The 15339-nt window shown below is 49.8% G+C and overlaps 7 protein-coding genes across 7 annotated transcripts; 2 read left to right on the forward strand and 5 right to left on the reverse strand.

Annotated features, from left to right (window-relative positions):
• Nucleotides 1–444: 444 nt before the first annotated feature.
• On the reverse strand, nucleotides 445–1925 carry CC1G_05117 (hypothetical protein; the record flags this gene model as incomplete). The annotated part of the gene is made up of 4 exons (XM_001833365.2): nucleotides 445–562; nucleotides 628–692; nucleotides 1069–1734; nucleotides 1794–1925. 4 exons carry the CDS (start codon nucleotides 1923–1925, stop codon nucleotides 445–447), a joined length of 981 nt encoding a protein of 326 aa, XP_001833417.2.
• A 466-nt stretch (nucleotides 1926–2391) lies between these two features.
• On the reverse strand, nucleotides 2392–3090 carry CC1G_13944 (hypothetical protein; the record flags this gene model as incomplete). The annotated part of the gene is made up of 3 exons (XM_002911858.1): nucleotides 2392–2609; nucleotides 2679–2789; nucleotides 2842–3090. 3 exons carry the CDS (start codon nucleotides 3088–3090, stop codon nucleotides 2496–2498), a joined length of 474 nt encoding a protein of 157 aa, XP_002911904.1. The 3' UTR covers nucleotides 2392–2495.
• A 336-nt stretch (nucleotides 3091–3426) lies between these two features.
• CC1G_05118 (vitamin B6 biosynthesis protein) lies at nucleotides 3427–5004 on the reverse strand (the record flags this gene model as incomplete). Its single annotated transcript, XM_001833366.1, has 11 exons — nucleotides 3427–3472; nucleotides 3526–3644; nucleotides 3707–3732; nucleotides 3787–3825; nucleotides 3887–4268; nucleotides 4327–4416; nucleotides 4474–4490; nucleotides 4554–4629; nucleotides 4684–4719; nucleotides 4776–4805; nucleotides 4870–5004. The coding sequence occupies 11 exons, from the start codon at nucleotides 5002–5004 to the stop codon at nucleotides 3427–3429; spliced, it is 996 nt and encodes a 331-aa protein (XP_001833418.1).
• Nucleotides 5005–5044: 40 nt separating this feature from the next.
• CC1G_05119 (hypothetical protein) lies at nucleotides 5045–5656 on the reverse strand. Its single transcript, XM_001833367.2, has 2 exons — nucleotides 5450–5656; nucleotides 5045–5393 (listed from the first exon to the last, which is right to left on the reverse strand). Exons 1-2 carry the CDS (start codon nucleotides 5633–5635, stop codon nucleotides 5241–5243), a joined length of 339 nt encoding a protein of 112 aa, XP_001833419.1. The 5' UTR covers nucleotides 5636–5656; the 3' UTR covers nucleotides 5045–5240.
• A 1092-nt stretch (nucleotides 5657–6748) lies between these two features.
• On the reverse strand, nucleotides 6749–10791 carry CC1G_05120 (hypothetical protein; the record flags this gene model as incomplete). Its single annotated transcript, XM_001833368.2, has 23 exons — nucleotides 6749–6919; nucleotides 6983–6990; nucleotides 7051–7130; nucleotides 7195–7252; nucleotides 7306–7418; nucleotides 7476–7505; nucleotides 7558–7981; nucleotides 8042–8148; nucleotides 8206–8311; nucleotides 8365–8527; nucleotides 8577–8632; nucleotides 8690–8695; nucleotides 8749–8756; nucleotides 8941–9086; nucleotides 9142–9357; nucleotides 9408–9642; nucleotides 9699–9758; nucleotides 9809–9967; nucleotides 10017–10121; nucleotides 10171–10310; nucleotides 10361–10536; nucleotides 10652–10683; nucleotides 10733–10791. The coding sequence occupies 23 exons, from the start codon at nucleotides 10789–10791 to the stop codon at nucleotides 6749–6751; spliced, it is 2658 nt and encodes an 885-aa protein (XP_001833420.2).
• Nucleotides 10792–11152: 361 nt separating this feature from the next.
• CC1G_13945 (cyclin-L1) lies at nucleotides 11153–12178 on the forward strand (the record flags this gene model as incomplete). Its single annotated transcript, XM_002911859.1, has 4 exons — nucleotides 11153–11298; nucleotides 11361–11442; nucleotides 11505–11854; nucleotides 11905–12178. 4 exons carry the CDS (start codon nucleotides 11153–11155, stop codon nucleotides 12176–12178), a joined length of 852 nt encoding a protein of 283 aa, XP_002911905.1.
• Nucleotides 12179–12354: 176 nt separating this feature from the next.
• CC1G_13946 (signal recognition particle binding protein) lies at nucleotides 12355–14984 on the forward strand (the record flags this gene model as incomplete). The annotated part of the gene is made up of 11 exons (XM_002911860.1): nucleotides 12355–12385; nucleotides 12434–12621; nucleotides 12680–12919; nucleotides 12967–13045; nucleotides 13096–13255; nucleotides 13315–13793; nucleotides 13849–14104; nucleotides 14162–14313; nucleotides 14367–14452; nucleotides 14511–14762; nucleotides 14816–14984. The coding sequence occupies 11 exons, from the start codon at nucleotides 12355–12357 to the stop codon at nucleotides 14876–14878; spliced, it is 1986 nt and encodes a 661-aa protein (XP_002911906.1). The 3' UTR covers nucleotides 14879–14984.
• Between the last annotated feature and the right edge of the window lie 355 nt (nucleotides 14985–15339).

Below are 15339 nucleotides of genomic sequence, written 5' to 3' on the forward strand. Positions count from 1 at the left end.
CATCTTGACTACTTACTTTCTATCAATGATACTATCAATCTTGTCGGATCCTTTTCTTGCTGGAAGATGGGTGCATGCGACTACGGCGGCGGAGGCATGATGATCTTTGAGCCTTCAGCTCAGGGAATACATATTACATTATTGAATGGGTATAAAGCTTGGTTGCTACGGAATTGGGAGAGCAGGGCGGGTGAGGAAAGTCCTTTCCAGGTCGTGGGGGTAAAGTACAGTAGACCAGAGCAAACAACAAGAAGGGAGTGTGACGGAGGTAGCTATGTATAGTGTACAATTGAAAGGAATGCGCGAATGGAAAGACTGCTTCTGATGGAGCCGGGAAGACACTTCGTCGATTGAGTGAACAATGAGAAAGAGGGGGAACCAGACTATCTACAACACGAAAATAATGGTGGAAACGAGACGCACAACAGAGAAAGTTCGAAAGATCTACAGGATAAGGTGGTGGCAAGAGTCGCCGAGATGCTCGTACGATAGTCGAGCACCAGATTGGGGCGGGGGTGGTGGTGGTGGTGGTGGTGAGGAACGGCAAATAAAAGGGTGAAGACTAAGCAACAGAAGGTTTATGCTCGTCAGTGCAACTCCAGCAGGCAAGTACCCTTTCGGACTCACATCAAGGGTGTTCCAGGCAGTTGGTTCGTTAGGGGTATAGACACTATGAGGAACGGGCCCCAGGCCTGGAGAGTGTCAACTTCGTAGGAATGTTCGCGCAGAATGTGACGAAACGTCCCGATACGCTTTTTTTGTGTCGAATGATGGGCGTTGGAAATTGCCCCACAGAAGTCGACCTCTCGTCGCTGAAGTTCGTGCGTGGCGAACACTGCGATATCGGAGAGCAAGGTTCGAAGATCATCATGGATGGCTTGACATCATGCATATCATCGTAGTAAGTCTCCTTTTTCGTATCCTATCATAGCACAAAGGTTAGCTCAGGGCCTCGTCAAGGTCGAATGATAGTGATTATGGAGTGAACTAGTGGGTAGGTTAGACTAGGAATGTCGTTTGCTTCTCCCGCAGCGTTCTGGCATCACAGACCTGGAAAAATGCACTCACCAGTGTATTGAATCCTTTTCCAACATGAGCGCCATGAGCGCCAGTCACTGTGCCAGTACTATAGCAGTCATCCTCGTACCCCTCTTCTTCATCTGACTCGTCGTCTGTACCGTCCGACCACGAACTTGGTGCCAAAAAGACGGGAATGGGGGACTCGGAAGCAGTCGTCTCGACCGATATCGATGAATTTCGGTAGGGAGGCGAGCAATCATTGGCTGCCATAGATGCGCCATCCCGCCTAAACGCCTGCTTAGCGTCATTGACAGCTTGGAAGCTGGGTTTTTGAGGTGTGCCGGGCGTGATGGCAGCTTCCCAGCAGAGGTCAGCAAAGGCGACTTGCGGGGAGTGAAGCAGGCATCCGTCCAACCCCTGCAAACATGTATGATCGAAGTGAAAGGCGAGGGTGGTGGGATCGAGGATTGAAGGGAGCCAAGAAGGCGGGGAAAGGGTGACAATCTCGACGGTTCCAACAGACATTGTATCAAGCTCCAAGTCGTCCCCCTCGTCGATATCGGCGGGTCTATGCAAGGAGGATATAATATCGCCAGACAGGCTTTCCTTGCAGGGGGACCAGATTTTTGACTGGAAGAGAGCGGTCCAGGGTTGAAATTCAGAGAAAGGATCGCTGTCTGAAGTCGAGACGCTTCCAAAAGCTCGCCGAGGTAACTGAACGATAGCACTGAGCCTGGGTGTACACGAGGTGATGGTCATACAACGAAACTTACGATGGGTCTTGACTCGTGGTCGTCGAAGCTGGGTACAGAGACTTTGAGCGGTATTTCCCGAGGGACTCCATGGGAGTCTTGAAGTCCGAGAACGCCATCGTCCTCAAGGCGAGTGCGAGAGACTGAGATCATGACCGTCGTCGTCTTTGGCGACAAGCACACAAAGGTCAAGGCGGCGACGGGAAATGGATGTAGGCGGTGGTAGGGAATAGAAAAGGCGGAAGTTGAATTGACATTAGTTATATTTATATCGGTGTGTGTGGCTAGTCTGTGAATAGCGGAAACTTGAACTTGTCAATGTAGATAAGTACCTTGGAAGCCAAGTCACGTGCTCGTGCCCTGATCGGTGACCTTCCCCCTCCCGCTTTGGAATGAAAGAACGCTCTAACGCTGCCAATATGTCGGAGCCGACATACCACATCCCCTGGCCCATTGGACACTGCAGGACAGGCCTTTGACATGGGCAACCGGGACAGTAGCCCGGTTCATTCTTACGGACAAAATACAAAACGTTCGACGACAATTCATCGATACCGACACATTGGAAACGATTAACATTGTCAACGCCGATGTATCGATACCAACTCTTTGAGTATTTCCGGACCACTCTTCAAGCATCCCTACTTTTCATTGTCCAAATCACAAAAGGGACCAAGCCCCGACACAACAATATTCATATCAACACTATTCCTCATGCATGCTTCACTTGGGCATGGGTTTGCACTCCATGTGCGTCTGGGCGGGGTCGCTAGGGAGTGAACAAAAGAACCCCTGGTTCTGCATTGCTTCGAACATCTGCTTCGAGCTCATCTGTAACTGTAACATAAAGAAATCAATTTGCGTCCCCACGAGCAACCACACAACGAAAACGCGGAGTGAACCTACTGTGATACAATCCCTCAATGCTTCGGTTCCACCGGAGCTGCTCCCCCGACATAATTCAGACACATTACTACCTGCTTCGCTGTCGAATGTATACCGTGAATTTGGATCTTTCTATCGAGAGGTCAGTCCTGTGTCGCCAGGGTGCAGTAACCAACAAACCCACTGAAACAAACGACTCCAATTGCTGTACTGTCGGGTCGACCTTGCCTCGTTGAGAGTGTCGTGCGGACCCATAGTTCTCGGACTCGTGTTGAGCGCGTTGGGTGTCGCTCTTGTGTTCTGAGCCTAGGAATGTCGAGGATAACATGACTGTAGGGGAAGGAAAGACGTATGTGCCGCTGCCTGCCTTGGCTTGGAGCTTTTCGACGATGAGCCCCGAGCTCAGTGATGGGAAACAATTGTATGACGTCATAGACCTAAACTTGGCTACTCCTCCATTTAAGCGCCCATATATGACTCAGTTAGGAGACAGTCAATCTAGACACGACAACAGCATAAAATTTACACGAATAAAAAATGACACGTACAACTGTACACAAAAGAAAGAGTTAATACACATTGTTGAGAATGAACACAAGAGCAAAAGCCAACCAGCTACCCTACCCAACCAGACTCCGAGTTTGACTCGGAATCCCCCGTCTGGGTATCCATTTTATTTCTTAAATATTTTCGTCGTAATCTCACCGTTAAGGGTGCTCATTTACCTAACCCATTGTGAATGGGTTGTTTTTTACTGGAAGGAGACTGATTATGTGCCTCGACCGGCCAATCGTCCACCTTCGATGTTGTCGCTTCTGCAGACTCGCAATGAATCATGATGTCCAAGATGTAAGAGGAAGAGACTTACATCGTCAGTCCGACCATGGCTTCACCCAGATCTTCAGAAACCTCGGCCAGAATCTTAGGGTTGTTGTAGTGGGTAACAGCCTGGACAATGGCGCGTGCACGCTTGGCAGGGTCGCCAGACTGTATGGGCAAAAGTGAGTCATATTCCCTCCTGGTACTTTGGGGAAAATTTCGGGACTCACGTGGAAGATACCAGACCCAACGAAGACTATTATCAGCAAGTCAGTCACGAATTTTTGGTCAAATGCAAAAGGGTACCCACCTCCGTCACAACCGAGTTGCATCATAAGCGCCGCATCAGCTAAAAGGCAGGCTAGTGAGCGCCTCGCCTTTTCTCGAATGTCATGGGGTCAGATCCATACCAGGGGTAGCGATTCCACCAGCAGCAAAGTTGACAACGGGAAGCCTCTTCAACCTAGCAGTCTCCTTCAAGAGATGGAACGGCGCTTGGATCTCTTTGGCGAAGACGTAGAGCTCCTCGTCGCTCATAACGCTTGCCTTCTTGATGTCGCTCATGACAGCTCGCTCGTGTCGGACAGCTTCGACAATGTTGCCCGTGCCAGCCTCACCCTTGGTTCGGATGAAAGCAGCTCCTTCAGAGATCCGGCGCAGAGCTTCACCGAGGTTGCGGCAACCACAGACGAAGGGTACCTTGAAGTTGTGTTTGTTGATGTGATGTTCTTCATCGGCGGGAGTGAGGACTTCGGATTCGTCAATGTAATCAACACCGATGGCTTGAAGGATCTTCGAGGGGAAACAGTGATAAGATTGAATGGAACGCGGGTTAGAGAAGGAAGCTTACCTGAGCTTCGACGAAATGACCAATGCGGACCTTGGCCATGACCGGAATAGTCACGGCATCGACGATTTCCTTGATCATTTTGGGATCACTCTAATGTCTCTTCCGTCAGATTTCCGAGAACATAGTCAGAAAAAAACAGTCACCGACCATGCGGGCCACACCACCTGTACGGCGGGAACAGAGCCTCCATAAGCACTTTATCGACTGTGATATGGGTTTTTACGGACCTTCCTTGCGGATATCAGCCGGGACCCGCTCCAAAGCCATAACGGCGCAAGCGCCTGCCTCTTCGGCAATGCGAGCCTACACCAGAGAGACGTAAAACACAAAAAAAGTGGACGAATGAGGTCAACCGACCTGCTCGGCGTTGACTACGTCCATGATCACCCCACCCTGCAATCGACGGAGATTAAGATAAGGAGGTCCCCTCTTTGACTGGTTGAACGCACCTTGAGCATCTGAGCCAATCCCGATTTAACCTACATCCCAACCGCAAGTTAAGTCTATAGCCTGGAAGAGGATCGCGAAGTCTAGGGAACGCACACCAAAAGTGCCCAAGTTTCCGGCTTCACGCTGACTGGAGGAACGTGCGGGTGCAGCAGCTGCGACGCTTGCTCCTCCTGCGCTCTGAGGAACTGGGGTGGACAACGAAGGGGTAGAGGGTGCTGGAGAGGCCATTCTGTAATGTGGTGGAGAAAGAAAAGGATTCTAAAAAGTTGGATCGATTATTTGTTCGATTATAAGCAAGACCGGATGCCCGTTCCGTTAAGTTACAACGCAACCCTAACCTAAGGTCAAATTGGCGGAAGCAGTGCGCAAAACTTGCATAACATTTGAGTGACGAAGTATGGTGTGCTCGTGCTCAACGTCTTCAACAGCGAACACAATTGGAATAGTCGTGTCTTGGAAACACACTAAAATCCTCTAGCCTTCAGCCACTCCACAACTTCTTGTTTCCACCGCCCGCCAGCAATCACAATGTGTTGGTGCTTAGTCCGCACAGCGAGTTTCCTTGCTTCCCGTGTCCCCGGTTCAAACAAGGATTCAGACAGTTCCTTTGCCAACGCCTATCGTGTATGGTTTAGAAAAGACACTGAGCCCAAGAATAACGACGTGGACCCACCTCTACGCTGCCGTCCACATTCCTGATTTGCACTAGAATTCGCGAACCCGCGTTGCGGACGTCGGTATAGACTGGGAGGTTGCCATTCGCGTTTCGCTGAACAAAATAGGCTGGTTGCTGCCTTGCTGCAGGTGTGGACGCAGAAGCCAGTGCCTGTTGGCAGCAACGGAGGGTCGACCTGAACATTTTGGGTTGTGTCGTGGATTGATGGTGGTGGGTAAGGGACTCTTTCTCTCGCGTGCACCGGAGACTCGGCCTTGTTTGCGATTGATGGCTTGACTTGACAATTAACGGCCAACTATATAAAATGCCGTTCCTTCTTTCGCAACCACCCATACAATGCATCTCCGTCGTCTATCAGACCTGGACCTCCCTCATCTCGGTGAGCAATTTCTCTGCTTTTTCTCCCCCAAAAAATCAGAATTTAATCACTTGAAACAGACGCTGAGGAAACACAAACTGGGGTAGTAGTATGCAAGGCCCCGCTCGTCGCCCCAGTGCCTCTACCCTACCACTCTCCTCGATTTTTGCAGTTTCAACTACTGCCAGACACAGACCAGGACCTCTCGCATCCTCCGTATATTTATCGGCAAACCAGTCGCAAGCGCAAAGTGGAGGAAAGCGACGACTCGTCTTCGTCGGGACACTCACAACCAGCAGACTCTCCACCCTCCAACAAACGGCGACTGACACCCGGTGCTCACCAGCACCAACTGAGACGGTTCTCGTCTCATCACCAATTCCGTCAGATCCACCGCAACACCGCCTCGACTCAAGATAACGAACTTGTTCTTGGTGTCCCCCTTACCCACATGAGTGCCCGATGATTCTCCATCATCCTTGGGCCACCCCGCGTGAAGAACCAGGTCCAGTCAATGCCACGACAGCTTTCGGGTTTCTTCTAGATCCAAGAAGGCCTTTTCTTCCCGTCTTAAACGCGTACCCACTCGCTATCTTCGTTTCCGTGGGCCGTTGGTGCATTCTTACATACTCCGCGCTAAGTTATTCTTGTCCTTCTTGCTTTCGTATCATAGTAATGGACTAATTCATTTGAAAGACACCATTTGTACAGTAGTCGTTACATAAAATCATTCGCAACACAATGCATATCGCACTGGCTTTTTGGCGTGACCGCATACTCATGGAACTCCCAACCCCTGAAAACATCAATCATGGTGTCATTGACACCGATCTCCATCACACTACAGTTGTTTGACGCAGCCCCGACAGTCCATCCGTCCACCTTGTCCAAGAAATGGGAAAGACCTTGGTGTGGCTTGGGTGCTGGAACCCCCGAGTTCATAGAAAGTACATCAAGGGCTGCAAGTTAACATGAACCTTTCGGAATACCTCCTTCCAGTAGTCGTCGTCGTACTTGTCGGACCCGGTGGATACAAATGAGGCGCTGTCGTCTATTCCGTGACCCATGATCGTCGGGCTAAAATGGAAGTTTCCACGCCCACATGCCAACTGCGCAGGGATGGAGCAGGTCAGTGGAATCCAGAGGGACTGCTCTTGAAAAGTCAAACTCACGTCAGCATCTGAAAAGAAAAGGCGGTCGTCATCAGTAGGGTGTGAATGGAGAGGTGTCGCAGACGTACAATAGACAGGGGCAGGTATAGAGACAGATCGAGTAGCTTTGGCATAGATATGACATAGCTCGAATGACAGACGCTCAATCCTACAGTTGCATAGAGAGTAGGCGTTAGATAGAACCTGTCAAAGAATCCAAATGAGAAACAAACTCAAGTAGACTTGGGAAGGTGTCGTTTCGCAGTACGATGTAATGGCTTGAACGAGACGCTGTGTCGGAAGTGAGTATAGTCCGTAGAGGTGGCTTGCTGTAGTCCACTCACTGCCTTGAATCGCCGAATGCGATTGCAAGTAAAAGTTGGGGACAAATGGCTGTACCACTCCTGTGTCAACCGTAATGCCTGGTATATAGTTGCCTGTAGAGTCTGCCACGTCCCTGGACACTCCTGTTAGCCAGTTTCCTGTGGTTAAACCGAGAAATACTTCAACTCACGGGGTAGGAGGAAAGAGGAGGGTGTGATGTCTAACCCATCTCTGTAAGCTATGCGCTTGGTGCAATGAGATACAGCCCTAACCGTTTTCCTACGACAATGAAGGTATACTGCAGTTTGTCTGGAATGGGGCCCTTGCCCTTATTCTGTTCTTTGAACTCTAAGAATCCCGCTGGAGAGAAGGCATAAGCCAGATCCCTGAGAAACACGAAGGCAAAGTCCCCACCTTCTAGTTTCGCCATTTCATCTTCGAAGATGGTTGTGTATTCTCCCTCAGAGACGCCGTCGCGATAATAGACGATGGTATTCGGTGGCCCCTCCATCACTGCCGAATAGCTATTCAGGGCATAGGTAAACATCGAGGCCAGCTGTTCGACTTTTTCTAGTCTGGGTTTCTGGATCGTTGTCGTTGCTGCATATTGGGCTCCCCCTTGGTACAGGCTGAATACCAAACTTGCTACGGATGGTCGGTTGGTAACTCCAGGACCGGGATGGCTGACATCAACACCTAGTGTTCCATTGAATTGCCGTCAACAATACTGCATGGAGATTGCGAAGCTGTACGAACCAATGATCATCGTCTTTCTCCCTTGGGTGGATAGTATCGCCAAGGGCGAACCCCCAGGGATTTTCGACTCCAGCATTACATTGACACCTCGCAAGCGAGCATTGATTCTGCAAGCAGGACAAAGCAATGAGCAGGACAGCCCGGGATACGGCGGGGAAACGCACTTCAGAGCTACATTGTTGAAATACTGGTTGAGTTGTCGTGGCTGTTTCAATCTCCTGCTTTTCGGATCCAGTAACTTGCTGACTCTCAAACACTGGGTCGGAACGCCTGGCGAAAACACTGTCAAGATCATAAACTCGACGAGAGCGAGAACCTCAAACCATGCGTGATGTCCCCGAAGTACTTCACTTTAGCTTTGAGATTGAGCGCGTCCTCGGGAAGGATTACGACAAGCATAAACCGCCGAAGGTGGTCGTCCAAAAGGTTGATGTTGTGTATTCTCCCTGCAATCGCGGCACATTCTTTCACGAGAGCGACAAGATCCTGCAGAAGCTGAGTCATTACAAGGAGTCAACCCCGAGAGCCGACATACCCCTTGCGTGCTCGCACTGTCGACGAGACTGCGTTGCACGAGAGGAGGCTTTGCGTCTAGGCGCACATGCGTATCATTCATTGTACGTTCGCTGCAGCCCGCGGAATACTTACTCATTCCTACAAACCATCGTTAGGAGTTTGATTCAGCCTGCACCGGGTAGCCCACTTACCAAGCTCTCTGCAACAAGACGCCAAGGCATCAGCAATATTTGCTATGTCCCCCGAAGAGAGTTGCATGGGGGTGAAATTAGCTATTGCCCACAATTTCATCTCGGCGGGCCTGTACAACTGCTTGCGTACCACATTCCAAGACCCATTTTGTGGTCTCTGTCGGTGTGGTGAGAAAGCGAGCAACCACATACATTGAACTTGAAAGACTTGCCATGCGATCACCGTTACCGTATACGAGTGTAGGAACCGTCAATAACTTTCCATCCACCGTCAGTGGGTCTCTGCCAATCTCCATTCCTGCCTGCACCAGTGCCTCGTATGCATCGTAGTTCCGGGCCTAGATATGCGTCAGTCCGCCAGTTGGCTGAAGGTAAGCTTTCTCGGCGGCGTACAGCTTGTTTGATTTTCTTCAGTCGATCCTGTGGACGAATGATGGAAAACCGAACCATGTGGGCAGTCTCTTCAGGTCGTTTCCTGCGAAACATTTGGTTCTCCACCAGTTCGCACAATTCCATGGGTACCACAACTTTAACCGGATTCTCGCGAATGACTACACCTGGTGCTTGTGGTACCCGCACCCTGTAATTGTGTGTGCGCAGGTAATGCTCCTGCAAGGAGTCAGTTACAGATACCAATCGATGCACCTGCTTGAACGCACTGCGACACTCATCTCTCCGTCTGGACCTTCGAACATAAAGTGCCCTCCACTGGAAACGAAATTCCGTATTGTTTTAGTAACCTCGGAATTCTTTTCCGGAACTTTCACCCTGATCTTGACGTTTTTGAAATACTGCACCATCTTCCTGAACTGTGGAGTACCCTCTCTCAGCGATCGGAGATTGTGCTGATCCAGGAAAGTGCCAATAACATCTTGGAGGGGTCCTCCAGGAATACTGCCAGCCACGTCAATTCACCAGCTAGCGAACATGTATTTCGACCATGGACTTACAATATTGCAACTGAAGTATCGACAGTCACGATCATTCGGTCGAAAGTAGGGCGGATTGAACTTTCCATACAAATCAATACTGTTAAGGGTTTCCTGGAACAAACGCTTACTGGAACAAGCCACGTCGAAGCTCAAGCCCGCTCGAGGGAATTCGCTCAGCGTCCCGGATTGAATCCCGAGGTAATCTCATTCTGCGTCGGTTGTTGTCGTCTTCCTCGACGTCCCTGACAGTGTACGGAAAATAGGTCTTCCCGTTATTTGGATATGTGCTACAGTAATTGTGAGTAGAACGTAGGCCAAATGTGTCATCAGACGTACTTGTTGGTATTGTGGCGTAAGATCAACTGTAGGAAGTTGGTTACATTTTCCCTTCGTTCCTTGGCTTCGGGATTCCTGAGGTTCCCCATGACATAGGATATCTCTCTATGCACGGTGAACATGTGGCTTCTCTGTTCAGATGTTGGCGGCTTACTGATACCCAATGAGAGGTCCGGACGTCCGCGTGAACTTGATCTCGACGCAAGGAGTCTTGGTCTTCAGCTTGCCTTTCCCCGTCGGCGGTATGAATTCGGTCGGACTGAATAATCGTGTTGACCGAAGATCAGCATAAAACTGTGGCAGAGATAAGAAACAGCATGAATATGATGACAACAACTACCAACCGTTTTGGCTGGCCCTAGAATCTTCTGTAGTTCCGGTTCGGCATAACCAAGCTCCCTTCCATCGTAGAGGAAGTAGTGTCTGCCGAAAATGTCGTTGGCTACCTTGGTTTGCAAATGATGAACATATTCTCGCTTCTTCACAAAATTCTTTCCCTCGTTGAAGTCGGGATTGAAGTCTGGACACGTAGCCGTTGAGGATGGGAATGCTAATATGGAAGGAGCATTGACACACACCAACTAGGCAAGTTCAGAGAACAAGACTCAGGTTGACGGCATTTGGCGATTACTCACCTCTATATTGCGCGTATGCAACGGAGGGCAGCCTGGGAACAATATGAGAACCAGAGACCATCTTGAAAGTGGGATACCAACTTGAGCAGAGGGAATGAGTTCGTGATGACCTTAACCTCTGTGAAGGTCTCTCTCGACATTGTTCAATGGTCCTACTCCTGCTTTTCTTTAGTCAAATGATGAGATGGGTCGATTTGCGCGACCTGTTGGAAGAATGAAGTTGTATTGTGTTCGACCGCGAAGTTAGGTAGGAATGCGAGATAATCGATGAGATAAGGCAAAAGAAGCCACGGTCCAAGCGACAAGGTTCACGGTCAGATTTCGCTTCCAGACTGACGATATTAAATGGCGCCAGCCAGTGTGAGCGTTGCTGGTGAACGTTGTGGTTTGAGGGAAACCTGGGGACTGCGCGATCATTGATTGGCCCCGAATAAATACCCGCGACGCGTGTTTGCACGGTGCACTGTTTGGTCCGCGACTTTGACTTGGTTTCGAACCACGATGGCTGCGACGTTTTACCCACTGGCTTCGCTCTCCCAAATCGAAAAGACACCCTCCAGGGAAGATGGGATCCCTGCAGAACTTGAAGAGGATCTGAGAGCTTACGGATGTAAACTTATCCATCAAGCTGGCATTTTATTGCGGCAGTAGGCATTCAACACTGTTTCTTTTCGCTAGGCTTCGTCGCTGATTCACAACCTTGGACCAGAAAACAAGTGGCGGTTGCGACTGCTCAAATCCTCTTCCAGCGCTTTTGGTTTGTCACTTCCATGAGACAATTTGGTGTTGGGGTCAGTAGCCAACCTATCGCGACGATAACTTTACGAAACGCGACTTGCTTCTTCTTTCCAAGGACATTGGCATGGGTGCGCTGTACCTCTCGTCGAAACTGGAAGAGTGTCCTCTACGAATGAGGGACATCATCAATGTCTACGACTTGCTCTTGCAAAGGGCTACGCACTCTATAAGCCCCAAGGGAAAGTCTGGGCAAGAGTTTGTTTACCATCCAATGTCATACTTTGGCGACACATTCTATCAACTCAAGGAGGCGCTCGTCGTTGCAGAGATGCAAATACTGAAGAGGCTGGGCTTCAATGTACATGTTACCCTGCCTTATAATACCCTCATAAACTATCTGAGGCTACTCGGCCTTGGCCAAAACTCTGAACTATGTACCAAGGCTTGGGGGTATCTCAACGATGCGTGCGTTCTCATCCTTACCTTCACGACACCACTTTCTCACTGTCCTTCAGCTTGCAAACGCCGGTTTATGCCATCTACCAGATTCCCACCATCGTCTGCGCTGCCATCGTTCTTTCGACAAGACACTTGAACATCCCTCTGCCAACCAGTCCACCATGGTGGGAACTCTTTGACGCTCACTGGGACGACATCTGGAGTGTCTGTGGCTACGTGATGCGGCTGTATCGACCGAGGGAGACTCCGAATGTAGCCGAAGCCTTGGTAACCAAAAAGGACGTACGTCAATGGTTAGATGACCATGGGATCTCTCCTAATGCAAGCTAGATTATTGTGCGAGTAAATGTAGTTCTTGTAACTAAAAGCAACCTTTTTATTTACCTGGGGGTTACCACCGCCGAATAGGGGCCGATCACTGAGATATTCCACGTGATCTCCGGGTATGCTGGCGGATTTTGGTCGTCGGAAATGTAGAGGCTAACGCTTGCTCCATACACCTAGTAATGCTCGACCACTGTTCAATATCACATAAAGGTAACAGTGAACAGAAACTTATGGCTACAAATCTAATCAGTTCTACAGGAGGAATAGTCCTTTGGTCGAGGTCATTTACCCCCGACGCCGCCCAACTCGCATCATCGTCTGCCTCACCTGTCAACTCACTCATTCGAGAGGCTCTAATCGAGGGTCGGACAGCAGAGGAAAAGTACGAAAAGGATGGATACGCCGTTAGATGGACATTCGTAAACGATCTGGAACTTATATTTGTGGTATGTGCTCTCTTCACTGGCATTCGAAACACCCGGGTAACTCAATACAATCGTACAGGTCGCGTACCAGCGTATCCTACAGCTAACATACGTCGACGACCTTTTGAGCGCCATCAAGACCCTCTTTATCAAATACTTTGAACCGTTCATTGCTGCATTCGTTGCCTCTTTGCATGCTATCAATACAGCACGGGCTGCTGCCGTGCAAACGACCTCTTGGGACTTCAGCAAGGCGTTCGAGGGATGGGACAACATCTTTGACAAGGTTCTTCGTGGTTTCGAAGAGAAGGCTGCTTTGGTATGCGTTCCCGATGGTTTAATTGGCACTGTCTTAACCGTACACAGGAGCGTAAGTCGCGACTCCGAGCGCCCGTCCGGCCAGTTGAGGACCTGAGCACTCCGCCCTCGGATGACCAGGGAACGGGTAATTGGGTCTCCTATCCGCTCAATTTGTTCGTACTGAAGATTGTGCAGAACCCACTGTGACAGCCGATACCTCACAGGACGAGCAGCAAATCGCAAGGAATGTTCAAGCCTTGAAGAACAGACTCCGGGGGCGAGGCGGTCGTCGTGGTGGCAGAGGAGGTGGACGTTCGGACGCCGGAAGTGGCAGGGACAGCGTCCCCCACTCCGAGTAAGTTATTACTGTTTACCGCGGTTAGATTTCCCTCTCGTTTCTAACTCCACATCCAGCTCCGAATTCACTCCAAAGCGCAAAACCAAAACGAAAGCACAACGAAAATGGGGCGACGAGGTTCCTACAGAGTCCGACATGGCATCGTTGGACTTCAGTATCGATAAGCCTGAAGACAGCGAGGTCGGATCGCATGACCTCCAATCACTTGTCGATCAGGCTTCGTTGGGAACTCGAACACGAGATGGGATGTATGAAGTTAAAGACTGGGAATTCTCTACGAACGACAAGGATACCGACAACGCCATCGCTAATGTACTGAGGCCGATCGAACACAAAGCTGCTTCGACCTCTGCATTGGGCTCTCTGTTCGCGCGTTTGACTGGATCCAAGGTGTTGACAGAGGCTGATTTGAAACCCGTGTTGGAGGGAATGAAGCAACACTTGATGAAGAAAAATGTCGCCATGGATATTGCAGAGAAGGTCTGTGAAGGCGTTGGAGAGACGCTAGTGGGGAAGAAGATCGGAAGTTTCCAGAGTAAGTCTACCGTATCGTTTTGATATGGGGATAGGCTAAAGAAGTCCGCTTGTAGCTGTCACCGCTGCTGTTCGAGTGGCCCTGTCAAATTCTTTGACGCGGATTTTGACGCCGAAAACGTCAACAGACCTCTTGCTTTCCATCAAGAACAAACGAGCTTCGGCGTTACCTTCAGGCCAGCAACGCATGCCCTACAGCATCACCTTTGTCGGTGTGAACGGTGTTGGAAAGAGTACAAATCTTTCAAAAGTCTGTTTCTGGTTAATTCAGAATGGATTACGCGTTTTGATCGCCGCGTGCGATACCTTCAGGTGAGCCCCGCCGTTGATTTAGGACTTGAAATAAAATGTAACCGTGTGGATGTGCAGGAGCGGCGCTGTGGAGCAGCTTCGTGTACATGTGCGAAATCTTGGCATGCTAGGGGTGAATGGTGCTGGTGATAGTAAGGGTCGCGTGGAGCTCTTTGAACGGGGTTATGGCAAGGATGCGGCAGGTATCGCAAAGGAAGCCATCTTGTATGGTATGTTATTTATCCTATATCTTGCCCTAAAGCTCTCCTAACGACCTTTTCAGCCAAAGACAATGACTTCGACGTCGTCCTCATTGACACCGCTGGCCGAATGCAAGATAATGAACCCCTCATGCGGGCCCTTGCGAAGGTAACGCGCCGCCGTTCAAAACTCCTTCATCGTCGCATTGATCAGTTTCTTTCTGCAGCTGGTGGCTGTCAACAATCCTGACAAGATCATCTTTGTGGGCGAGGCATTGGTTGGGAACGAAGCCGTTGATCAGCTCACCAAATTCGATCGGGCTTTGCGCGACTTTTCTTCTGCTTCTGGTGCAGGAAAGGGTCGTGGAATTGATGGAATGTTGGTGACCAAGTGGGACACTGTCGACGATAAAGTTGGAGCAGCTCTATCCATGACCTATGTCACTGGACAACCTATCATATTCGTTGGCTGTGGTCAGGTGTGTCTCTCTCCTCGTATGATTTCATTGATCATCTAACGATGGATATATAGACGTACACTGACCTCCGGCAACTTCGCGTTGCCAATGTGGTGGGAGCAATCCTCGATAACTGAGCGCGCCTACCGATTGTCGTTTTACGATTCTCTCTCCCACCCTTCCGAGCATTTCACCTTGTGCCACTCTTGTTGTATGTACACGCCATTTAACTTATGTTGCCATGCACACTGCTGCTTTGTAGTACGCATTCCGGTATACCCGCAATTCGAGATTAAGTTGTACAGAAAAAATCCTACTATGATATCGCGACTCGAGATGGGCAGATCGAAAGATCGATTGTCAGTAAGAGGGAAGGAAACCAATGAGGCCTAGGGTATAGTAGAGCGTCCAAGTGGCGAGCATAGTAATACTAGCTAAGCTATACTAGAGGGAATCGGAGGCAAGGGTCCGTATCGACGGTACAAAAAGAAATAAGGAATGTCAGTGATCCAACCTACAAGGCGGCGGGAATTAGTGGAGACATGGGTTAGGTGAGATAGAGATAAGAGAAGGACGTGTGTAAGACGGGTGGAAGGAA

This window comes from Coprinopsis cinerea, assembly GCF_000182895.1.
Source record: "Coprinopsis cinerea okayama7#130 chromosome 2 map unlocalized cont3.2, whole genome shotgun sequence".
Classification (NCBI taxonomy): Eukaryota; Fungi; Basidiomycota; class Agaricomycetes; order Agaricales; family Psathyrellaceae; genus Coprinopsis; species Coprinopsis cinerea.

What these genes read in the sequence shown, in the direction of transcription:
- CC1G_05119 (XM_001833367.2), bottom strand. Translation starts at nt 5,635, where the DNA reads ATGTTCAGGTCGACCCTCCGTTGCTGCCAACAGGCACTGGCTTCTGCG. An exon ending in ATGTGGACGGCAGCGTAGAG is followed by an intron (nt 5,394 to 5,449) that starts GTGGGTCCACGT and finishes CATACACGATAG; the next exon opens with GCGTTGGCAAAGGAACTGTC.